Source organism: Nothobranchius furzeri, chromosome 5 (genome assembly GCF_043380555.1).
Source record: "Nothobranchius furzeri strain GRZ-AD chromosome 5, NfurGRZ-RIMD1, whole genome shotgun sequence".
NCBI classification, from domain to species: Eukaryota; Metazoa; Chordata; class Actinopteri; order Cyprinodontiformes; family Nothobranchiidae; genus Nothobranchius; species Nothobranchius furzeri.
Genome location: NC_091745.1, coordinates 53,888,488 through 53,900,569, shown reverse-complemented (window position 1 = coordinate 53,900,569; position 12,082 = coordinate 53,888,488). Strand labels below are relative to the sequence as shown.

At 43.8% G+C, this 12,082-nt stretch overlaps 1 protein-coding gene across 1 annotated transcript; it reads right to left on the bottom strand.

Moving 5' to 3' along the window:
- Positions 1-4,184: 4,184 nt before the first annotated feature.
- Positions 4,185-7,271, bottom strand: LOC107378913 (transmembrane protein 74). The gene is made up of 2 exons (XM_015949390.3): positions 7,097-7,271; positions 4,185-6,561 (listed from the first exon to the last, which is right to left on the bottom strand). Exon 2 carries the CDS (start codon positions 6,557-6,559, stop codon positions 5,687-5,689), a length of 873 nt encoding a protein of 290 aa, XP_015804876.1. The 5' UTR covers positions 6,560-6,561; positions 7,097-7,271; the 3' UTR covers positions 4,185-5,686.
- Between the last annotated feature and the right edge of the window lie 4,811 nt (positions 7,272-12,082).

Genomic DNA, 12,082 nt, shown 5'->3' with positions numbered 1-12,082 from the left:
AAAGGTATGTGACGCTCTTCTGAGGCTGTTCACCTCCGACACTGAAGAAGAGGACTTTAATGGCTTTAGTGCGCAAGAGGAAGATGAGAGCGAATGACTTCTTCTGGTAGGCAAGTGTGTTTTATTTACTAACCAGGCATGCTTTGTGTGCAGTTTTTATTTTCTAATCATCCAGGGCTTATTAATGCTGTGTCAGCGCTGCTCTTTTCTTCTAAGCATGCATGCAGATTACCGGTAATAACGTGTCAGTTCTGTTTTTATTTTATAACATCCAGAAATATGAATGCTATCAGTGCTCACCCGTATTTAAAATTCATTTTGCTGAAATAAAACAACTATGAAAAACCTCAGTGTAGCATCTTTCTGTCTAATTATCTTATGTTATGGCCATACCTGCGCTGTGCGCCGGAGACCTGCATGTGACTGCTGCGCCGCGGCTTGTATTTGAGTGCGGTGTGTGTGTGTAGAAAACTTTTTTTTGTGCGGCCTATATTGAGGTGCACTCTATACTCCAGAAATTACGGTATATATGTATATATGTATATATATATATATACTTTTTGCTAAACCTACTTCCCGTAACATAGAGTCCCATGCAATTTTACTTGAGCGCCACTCAGCATTATCCCTTTGCATAATGTACAGCTGTCAGTCACATGAGCGGGGATAAGCATTTGCACATTGTGTGGTGTATACATCGCAATGCTGAGGATCTCCCCAGCAAAGTGCTGCAGAGGATGCTTTTTCTGTTTATGTGCCCTTTACCATTCTCTCCACCGTCCACTGCTGTAGCACTGAGATCCTGAGCAGCTGCACCAATCCCTTTTTGCAGTATTCACCACAAGGAGACCCTTTAACATGTGATAAAACTGGCAGGAGTAAATTTTAAGAGGAGACAACATCAGAACGTTGTAATGGTGAAAATTAATCTCATCCTGCTCCTGAGCTGATCTCACCAGCCTGTATTTGTATAGCACCTTCTTAGGGTTCTTAGGGTTCAAGGTGTCCCCATAGTTTCTTGTGTCACCTATTCTCATCTCGTCATTGTATGAAATCTTATTTCATTTGATCTGATCTTATTTCATTATATCTTATTATATAACCTCAATGTATCCTTTCCTGTTTTTTCTAATCGTATCTCATGCGATCATCTCTGATTTCCCATCTTGAATCACAGAAGCAATAAACTGGGTAAAACACAAGTAAACATAGCTACTGGGTGATCACTGATCTGCTAACATCCTCAAAAAAGAAAATGGAAAGCACACAAACATCCACTGCAGCACATTTTAGATCAGTGTGTTTGTCTGTTTGAGGGGATGAACTGACCCCATCTTGGCTCTGAATTCTCTTTCTAAAGGTCACATTCTAACATACCTAGAGCGTTGACTGCTGCAAACTTGCAAGCAATCACTATAATTAGAGGTAAATGTAAAGGCATAATGGGAGAAGCAAGCCTATGTGGGAGGCCTTGCGTGACAAATTACCGCATTTGCAATTTGATCCAAATTAAATCAGGAGAGTCCAGCAGGTCAGTGTGATTTATAACAGAGGGCTCTAAACAACGAGGTGATGGAGAGGTGAACAGAGCCTGTGATTTGTTGAGCAATGCATCAACATTACTCACATTTGTTCAGCTGGGGGGTTAGCTCATTGATGATTATGTTGTAGCATTATTATTAAAGCAGCTGCTCTACAAGGTGGCACAGCCTCTGTCACTGAGTACAGGCTATTAAAACATCAGATGCAGTGGATCATAAAGGGTGAGGAGAAGAGAGGAAACGTGCATTGTCTCCCCACAGCGACTGAGTGGTTTTGCTGTGTGATTGATCTAACTGATCGCCTAAATTCCTCTCGCGTGCACCATAGCAGCCAAAGCAGCAATAGTCCATCCGTCTGCAAAAGTGAATTTAAGGGCCAAACACGATACATGAAATGGCTCTGCAGACTTCTTGTAGCTGCTTATGAAAGGCCTGGGTAGCAGCTGAGAGATGAAACAGAGTGTGGCTGACCTGTAAACGAGGAGCTTCTTGCACAAATGCTGCTTTTTGCTTTTTCAAGTGTCGCTATGCAGCAGTGAAAAGTGCTGAAATGCAGTATGATACAATAAAAGAGAACGTCAAGTGAGGAGAGTTGAAATCAGGGAATGTTGTTTCAAAGCTGAATCTTAAAGGATAAACTAAAGCTTCATGAGCTTTGAAGTAAAGGCAAAGTGATGGCATGGTTCAGGAATTTGGAAAAGGCTGAACAGAAGTGTTTGTAGCCCAGCTAAGTGCATCTGGAGCCATGAGCTTTGTGGACAATGTGCTTCTTAAAAATCCTCTATGCATAATGTCTAAAAATACCCTGCATGGGGAAGGCAGCAGAGGCTGCATCTAGGAATGAAGTCACATCCCCGGCCACACAATGTACAGAAACACCAAAAGCAAGGTCCAGTTTCCTCACAAATCTATTTAAATGAGTTCTGTTTTAAAAAACAAATAAACCCACAGACATCTTAGCTGTTTGTTTTCAGAACCTCAAGAAGATGTTCATCTGACTTTTTGATTAACTAAAAAACAATTCAAATCAATGAAGTGAAAAGCGATGTTAAAAGGGAGAAGAGGCAGTTGCTGAATTTGATCTATGAGGAATCGTTTCTGTTGCAGTCTTTGTAAAATATATTTATGGGGCAGAAATGACCTTCAGTACATTTGATCCGTTGCAGTGGATCTCAAACAACCTTTGACACTCCATTATTTTGTCAATGTATTCAGTGCAGAATAGCTATTTTTTGAGTGTTATTTTTTTATTTCAGTAGAGGCTCCAGGAAAATAACAAGCTTTTTTTTATCCAGTTGTTCAGTTTGTTTGAGTTTAAAATGATAATTAAATTAAAACGGGGAAAGTGAGAATATGGATCAACAACCAAAACAAAGGTTTTGTGTTCATATATCTGACTAAAATGTGCACACATATGGAGCCTCAGTAACAACAGGGTAGTGACACAGCTTAGAAAGGAGCTGATGGCAGCAGTTTGGCTGTTCCTCGGCCTCACCTGAAGGCATCGACTTACAGAGAAGCCAGCAAATATCAATAAGGGCGTTTTAGCTGTGCACTGTGGAAAGATGAAGGGCTTATGTATGAAACCTCTGCTTGCGCTTGACATGTAAAATGCTGTCGCTTCAAACAAATCCCCGATTTAAATCCTTGAAACACGTTCAGTTGTCTGTGTGGGGGGATCTGGTGCTGGCTGCGAGTCGCAGTACCAGCAAAGGGGGTAGTGGTGTGTGTCTGTGTGTGTGTGTGTGTGTGTGTGTGGGGGGGGGGGGGGGTAATGCATCTACAGCTCAGTGCTTTACATTCTGCAGATGAGGCGGTCTGATGTCTGTTCATGGCTCCCCTCGGGCCTTCACGATCCTTTGTGTGTCACAGGCAATGCCTCAGATACAAACTACAAACCTTTGGGTTGTTATATGGAGTTTCATTTGAGGGCTCAACATTTTCATTCAGTGTTAGGATTGTTCTTAGAAGGACTGAAACTGCAATTTCCCAGCCTGGGATTAATAAAGTACATCTATCTGTCTTTTTTGGGCCGAATCAGGTCCTGTGCCCAAGGATTTAAACAACAAACATGTTGGGATTAGCTCAGTCTGGAGAACAGGATATTCGTTCTAACCTGGCAGATGAACGGACTGCTAGTTACACCGAGGCCAGTGTTTCTGTTGTCTTAGTGGAAAAAAACACCTTCTGTAATCAAAGATGTCAAAGGGCCCAATGCAAATGCCCCACTAAAACATTTCAACCTCCATATTTTCCTTTTAGTCTCATTTATTTAGAATTCTGTGGTAATTTGCAGCAAAAACTGGCAGCAAGACCTTTTATATAACCTTACTCCTTATAATTGTGCTGGAAAAACCATAAAGTGTGAAATTTGTAGCACTGTAAATACAAGATATAAGGTGAGCTCTATGTAGTTAGTAGCTCATGGGTTTGGTCAGATCTACTCTCTGTTTCTTCAAACCAAGGCTCTTTCCGCATGAGTCTGTGTTAAACAGTCAAATTATCCATTTGAGGAAGAACAACAAAAACTAAATTTTCAACAACCTGGAGCTGATTCTTTCATGTTCACAGCCAAAAACATCATGATCTGCTACAAAATGAAACATTCAATTCCACGAGGACAAAAAGGACAACATTACCTCACTCAGTCATTCATTTTATTCCCTTTCCCGGAATAATTTGGAATCCATTTGGCATTGCATGACCTTTCTGAACTATCAATGTAATTTTTCAGGATTGCACACACATTTTGTCAGCTCTGTTGTCCTAAAAACAGAACATAAAAAGACACAAAATGGGATTACCTCACCCTGCAGGCTCTCACCCAAATTTCCTCAGATATTTTTTCCTAAAACACAAATTTTATTCCCGTCACTGCATTGACTGCTGAAAATGCACCTAGATGCAGTGAGTCCTCACAAAGCCAACCACTGAAGGCACAGCAACAGCACAACCTCGAGCCATTTGCTATAAAGTAATCAACCCACATGTCTCGTTGTCGGAGGCTGACTCGTGTCGTTTTGAATGTGAGTTTTGATCAGGGTCACACAGGCCAGCAAATCACAAAAGAAACCAATTGGTACAGTGACATTGCAAAGAAATCACTAATACTTTTTTTTCAAGAATGCACCATTTGGCTGTTAAAATTAATTTCTGCAAATAGAAAGAGTTCATGCATGATTTATGAGCCTTGCTGGGTTGCCCGCACAAAAGAAGGCTTTGTCTTTCAGGAGAATTGTGCAGAATTAGCTCTCTGCTTAGAGCCATGAGGAGGAGAGAGAGGGGACAGTGAAGTGGGCCATTTTGGGGTGGTAACTGTTTTTTTTTCTTTTAGCAAGATGGTGTTTGACACATCTCTTATGTGTTAATCTGCAAACATTTGATGAACAAATCACTGTAACAAGACCGATTATAGCTTTTAAAAGAGTGATTTCCCACATTAGAGAGGTAATTGGCTCTTTGAAGTCAAGGCAGCTTAAGGTTTTGAAAGTAGGGCAACTCTTTCATGTGTGATTAGTTATGCCTAAACACATCTTCAACTGGTGGATGGAGAAAGAAAAGGCAAGCTGATACGGAAATGCTGACCAAGCTGGAACAGTTGCAGACACTCTGTTTGTGATTTTCCAGGATCACGTTTCAAGGTCTGACTCCAAATATATGCTGCTGTTCAGATGGAGAACTGAGACTCCTGCTGCACAGAGAGGTTTGGCTCAGATGCATCAGGGCAGGCTAGCAAGCTTACCTCAGCACTGCACCAGAGAGGAACTGTCACTGGATATTACCACGTGGACCACTGAGCTGAGTCCCCAGCAGACAGGGACAGCTACAGCACTGCTAACTCTTACTCACTTGCCACAGGGACAGGCTTGTCCCATTCTTCTGTGCAGTTTAGTGGCTTTGATTCACATGAATAAACAAATTACTTTTATAATAAAACTATTAGGTTAAAATATATGATTCGGTGTGTCTTTAGTCACTCTCTGATCATTTTAATGAGATCTAAATCATTTGACATGTTGTTTTATTCTGAAATTCTGATGTGATGGCATTCTTTCACGCCCCTTTCAACAAAATCATGATTAAGATGAACAATTTTAATATTTGTAAAGTGTGTCTGAATGGCTTGTTTCATTATATGTTTCAGCTTAAGTCAAAGTGTCCACCGTTTCCTCTTCTATGGACAGGTGCGCAGAGGAGTGGCTGGGACTTGACCTCGTTTTCAGGCTGATGGAACCGTACAGTTTGGCTGAGCGTTTGGAGTAAGCCACCAGCTTCCTCCTGTACATTTCTCCCTTCCACATGGAGATCATGAGCAGCGTGGAGAGCACCACGCCGCCCAGCGTGAGCAAGCAGAGTCCCGCGATCACGCAGCGGTCCAGGTGCGCACCTATCCGGGCGCTCTCCATCTCTAGCCTCTCCATCTCCCGTGCCGACACACTGTCCCGGTCCACCATCACGTCCCGAGGCACGGCGTAGGAGATGATTACCAAGGAGATCCCAGTCACCAGGAACGTGACTGCGCTGATAAAGCCGTAGTCCACTGAGGTCCCGGAGCTCTCACCGAAGGAGAGGTCGTCCTCGGACATAAAGGAAAGCTCCGGTAAAGTCTCGGTGCAGGGCTCGCCGTTGTGCACAGGCCTTAGAGTACTTTTGCAGCTGATGTCTGGGCTGGCCATCCGCAGGTTAACATTCTCATCAACAAAGGTGAAAGAGGTCTCTAATTCCTCATCGCAACACACCCGGATTTTCTCCGTGGCAGCCCGGCGCGGCGCTGTCCTTGGTGCTGAAAGACACTGGCCAAGGCTGCTGCGGACCGGAACACCGCCGCCCTCCTCGGGGAACGCCTCTCCTGTTGATCCAGCAGAGTTACGGATGGAGTGTAGACGAAGAGCAGGAGAAACCCGGTCCGGGAGGTTGGTGTTTTCGGGCTCTTTGCCCCCACCATCTGCGGGAAGCTGCTCTGGAGAAGCCATTTCACCGCCGGAGGATCTTCCCACGCTGTTTTCACCCGCCAGCATCCCTAACAGGAAAGCACACAACAGCTCGGGGTTAAATGTTGCCTCCTAATCTGATTACTCTGCCTGGAAAGCGTGTCAAAGCTGTTATTTTGGGAGCAAAGCGCAAAAACGTGCTTCTGTGCAGAAAAGTTGCGCTGAGTAGACTTTGACCAGAATCCGCGGATGCTTTCTGTCAAATGCGCTTATAGAGGTCAGTGATTAGCTAAATACTTCCGTATCCAATTAGGAAACACTTCACGTTCTAACCAATGCCAAGCTTTATATTTATTCAAACTGGGTTTAAATTAATCATCGGCAATCATTGTAAATATGCTACCAAATCCCTTCCAGCAGATCCAGCTCCAGATAACACGAGGGGATGGTAAATGTGTCGGAATGCTCTTGCACTTTCCGTAAATCCAGCAGCGGATGGAGCTTAAACTGCTCTGCATCAGGGTGGACCAGTCGTGCACAACCCGCTTGTATTTATTTCTTTTCCTAATCCCTGACAGAATACCTCCTCACCCTGCACAGACGAAAACAAACAAACAAACTCACCGTGCTACTTCTTCATCCCTTCTGACTGCTTTCCGCAGCACGAGGGCGGATGAGACCACGCAACGCGTTCGGAGATAAGGAAAGAAAATCCTTGCTGAATGCATCCAGTCTCCAACCCCCCCACCCTGCACGACGCCGTGGCTTTCCTTTTAGTCCCTCCCACACACTAAGCATGAAGCACTGAAAGGAGCGCCGCTATCTGGGAGCTGATAGAGATCACTGCCAGTCACTCAGCGCTAGTGGGACGCAGATCTGAAAGGCTGATCCGAGGGGAACCCCGGAATTAATTATTAATTAATTAATTAATTAATTAATTTATTTATTTATTTATTTATTTATTTATTTATTTATATTACTGACAGCGCATCTCCCGCAGAAAACTGCTAGGCAGAATTCTGAAATGTCAGTGAAAAAATAAACTTTATTCATCTTCCGTGAGTCACGCAGGAGGAGAAGTGATTAAATATGCCATGCAGTCGGTAGAAATCTCACACGTTTCCTGTGGTTTAGCTTTGAACCACTAAAACGTTTTGGTCCCTGAATCAACACACTTACCCTTCTTCTCTCAGGCAGAAGAGCCTCAAAGTCCAAACAGCAAGGCAACATCTTCTGTCCTTGAGAACCTAGAAGATTTCAAAAATCCTGACTTGAAAGAAAGTTTACTTGAAGGGTCCTGAACTTCATCCTGATCAAACAGAAATATGCAAGTGCTGTCCTAAAACTTGTTCAAACTCGAGCATTTTGTAACACTTATGCTAAGTTATGATTTTTACATTACCACAAATTTCACATTCCAGGTTATTACAGCACAACTGCTGCAAAACCCCAGACAGATTTCACACTGTTAAACTCCGAAGCTTATTTCCTGCTTCAAATCACCATTGGATATTTGCAACAAGCGTGTAATGCAAAACTTGTGATGGTATAAAAGTATAATAAAGTCTGAATGAGCTAATTTATTTATCTTGTTAGAAATGTCTAAAGGCATAAATAATCTGAACCTAATCATATTTAGATTAGTGTTTATTAAACCAGTTAAATTAATGCTTATTTCTCCAAATTAAAAGGCTTTCAACAACAGGTAAGATCTTACCTTTTCCCATTTCACAGAAACTTGCTTCAAATAACCTGCACTAGGTGTCCTCTGTATGTTGTTCACTAAAACATAATTGTGTTTTAATGACTTGGAGGAGTTTGTTACTTTACAGCTGATATGCTTTGTTCTCCATCATGCAGCTGAATGGAAATAAATGAATCTCAACATTGCATCTAATCACAAAGCAGTGATAATTTATCCTGGACCCCAAGTGACATACAAGAAAATGCATCTTAGCTTGGCTGGCATTCTTTTGCATCTGATCATGGGCCACAACTGTCATTATTCACAAGTGTTGGACCAAAGGTGCAAGTGAACAGAAAACAAAAGAAAATGAAAAAACAAAAGAAACAAGCTGAACAAGTGTTAGTCAGGAAGAGACAGTGTTACATGTAAGGACTCTGGAACTCTCTCCCCCTGAGACTGAGATCAGTGGACTCAGTGGTCTTTAAAAAGCAGCTGAAAAGTCACTTGTTCAATTTGGCTTTTGCATGACCTTCTTCACCACACTTTTCTAATTCTGCTCTCATTCCCCTTTCCCGAAATCCACTGATTTCACTCTTTCATATTCATTTTTTCTCCCTTTCCTTACATAGTTTTTATCACAATATTATTTTCTAATTTTAAACGTATTTGTAATCATTTTTTGAAATCTTTTTTCATACTTAAATTTTTTAGTTTTGTTTTTGTGAAGCGACTTGCGATTTTTATCTTGAAAGGTGCTATATAAAAGTTTGTTTTCTTTCTTTACTGCCTAACAAGTTTATTTAATTTCCTATTCTGGTGATTATTTTTGTCATGTTCTGTGTCCTGTGGTCCCCAGCCCCTTCCAGTTTTCCCTCTAGTCTCTTCATATTTACACTCAACAAAACTATAAACACAACACCTTTGTTTCTGTCAGGCGTGCTGGTGAGTGAGACGGAGGTGAGGATCCACACGCGGGTGAAGAAGGAGGCAGGCAGGCAGACAAGAACATTAAAACAGGGATTTTAATCGGGAACACGCTGACAAAGAAACAATGATCCAACACGAGACACAGAACAGAAGGGGTTTAAATACAAGAGGGCTGGGAGCTTGGGTGATTGGGAAACGAGAGGCAGGTGGGAGCAATTAACATGGACACAGGACAACAGTCAAACAACAACACAGCGGTGGAGCCCCGGGGGCGGATGAGGTTCGTCCTGGGTATCTCAAGGCTGTGGATGTTCTAGGGCTGTCATGGTTGAAACGTCTCTGTAAAATTGCGTTGACATTGGGGGCAGTTCCTGTGGAGTGGCAGACCGGGGTGGTGGTCCCCATCTTTAAGAAGGGTGACCTGAGGGTGTGTTCCAACTATAGGGGGATTATACTCCTCAGCCTCCCTGGAAAGGTCTACTCCAAGGTACTGGAGAGGAGGGTCCGATCGATAGTTGAATCTCAGATTGAGGAGGAACAATGTGGTTTTCGTCCTGGCCGTGGAACTGTGGACCGGCTCTATACACTTGCAAGGGTAATGGAGGGGGCATGGGAGTTTGCCCAATCAATCCACATGTGTTTTATGGATTTGGAGAAGGCTTATGACCGTGTCCCCAGGGGCACCCTGTGGGGAACGCTCCAGGAGTATGGGGTGGGTGGCTTTCTGTTGAGGGCCATTCAGTCCCTTTACCAGAGGAGCATGAGTCTGGCCCGCATAGCCGGTAGTAAGTCGGACCTGTTCCCTTTGCGGGTTGGACTCCGCCAAGGCTGCCCTTTGTCACCGGTTCTGTTCATTACCTTTAATTTCTAGGCGCAGCTGTGGTGTGGAGTGTCTCAAGTTTGGTGGCAGGAGAATCTCGTCTCTGCTTTTTGCGGATGATGTGGTCCTCCTAGCTTCATCCAGCTCTGAACTTCAGCTCTTGCTGGGTAGGTTTGCGGTCGAGTGTGAAGCGGCTGGGATGAGGATCAGCACCTCCAAATCTGAGACCATGGTTCTCGACCGGAAAAGGGCGGCTTGCCCACTCCGGGTCGGGGGAGAGGTCCTACCTCAAGTGGAGGAGTTTAAGTATCTCGGGGTCTTGTTCACGAGTGAGGGTAGGAGGGATCGGGAGATCGACAGGCGGATTGGTTCGGCATCTGCAGTGATGCGGACGCTGAGCCGATCTGTCGTGGGGAAGAGGGAGCTGAGCCAGAAAGCCAGGCTCTCAATTTACCGGTCAATCTACGTCCCAATCCTCACCTATGGTCATGAGCTTTGGGTAATGACCGAAAGAACGAAACCGCGGATACAAGCGGCCGAAATGAGTTTCCTCTGTAGGGTGGCCGGGCTCAGCCTTAGAGATAGGGTGAGGAGCTCGGACATTCGGGAGGGACTCGGAGTAGAACCGCTGCTCCTCCGGATAGAAAGGAGTCAGTTGAGGCGGTTTGGGCATCTGGTCAGGATGCCTTCTGGACGCCTCCCTGGGGAGGTGTTTCAGGCATGTCCTGCCGGCAGGAGGCCCCCGGGTCAACCCAGGACAAGTTGGAGAGGTTACATCTCCAATCTGGTCCGGGAACGCCTTGGGGTCCTGCCGGAGGAGCTGGTGGAGGTGGCCGGGGAGAGGAAGGTCTGGAGCTCCCTAGTTGGGATGCTGCCCCCGCGACGCGGACCCGGATAAGCGGAGGAAGACTACGACGACGAAGTCCATCTCGTGAAAAATCGGAGCAGAAACAAAGGTTTTACGTTTCTATTTTTGTTGAGTGTAGTTAGTCCCATCTCATTGTTAAGTCTCCCCAGTATTCAATTCCCTCTAATTTTGGTTCTTGTCTTTTTAGTTTCCCGAGTTAAATATTTAATGTTTCTTGTTTGTTGTGGTATTTGTCCTATATTTAGTTTAGGTATTTATTTTCTCCCCAGCCCAAATGTGTCAAGTTTCAGGTGTATTAGTTAATTTATCTTTAGTATTCTCAGTGCAATGTCCTTCACCCAGACTAGTTTAATTTCTAGTATCTCCCTCTAGTGTATTTTATTTCCTCCCCACTTAGTTAATCTGCCTCACCTGCCTCCCATCAGCTCACACTCCCCACACGCCTGCTCCTTGTCTCCCCCATGAACACTGCCCTCTGTGTATTTAAGCCCCGGTCTTGTCTTCTTTGTTTGCAGGCCCGTTGTGAGTGAACGTCTCCTGTCAGCCTTGTTTGTGTCCTCTCGTGCTCCCATTTAGTGCATTCTTTGATGGCTCCACTTAAGGATTTGAGCCTCTGTGGACCTGCTTTGTCATTCCAAAATAGAGGATTTTTGTTTTCTTGCAACCTCTTGCTCCCTGTGTCATTCTGGGTATCTGCATTTGGGGCCAACCTCCATTTATCCTGACAACTTTCCTCCTGCTTAAAACTGACAATAATAACAAATTAGGTCCCAAAACACTCTCACTAGAAACTAACATATTTTTGTGCGTGATTTTTCAGAAAGTAATATTTGTAAAAACAATCACAGAATTTCTTATTTCAATTGCAGTCTGTGAATTTGCTGCTGAATGATCCTTCATGCTGTTTTCTGGGCTTTTGCTCACACTGTAGAGATATAATGTTGGTCTTGAGGAGAAAATGTTTGCAGTCCAAGACTAAATCTAATGTGGCAGTCAAATATACATATGTTGTTCATCGATAGATGTATAAAGGCTGTATTTCTTTTGTTCTTGGTTAACGTCTGCATGAGAAGAATCAGTCCAGCTGTAAAACACAGATGCTTCTGCACAAAATGCATGTATCATAAACCATCTGTTCTCCCTTTGCCCTCTTTGAAGATTACCGGTCACTATGCTAAATCCACCCTAATCCACGTTTAATCGTCTGATCTGTAGAGTTGTCTAATCTATGAAACGTTCAATGATTTCTTGAGCTCCGTGTCATTCAGCTCTCAGTCTTGTCTGTATCTTACTGTATTGCTTTGATCA

Excerpts from the sequence above, each read along its gene's own strand:
- LOC107378913 (XM_015949390.3), bottom strand. The coding sequence starts at position 6,559 with ATGCTGGCGGGTGAAAACAGCGTGGGAAGATCCTCCGGCGGTGAAATG.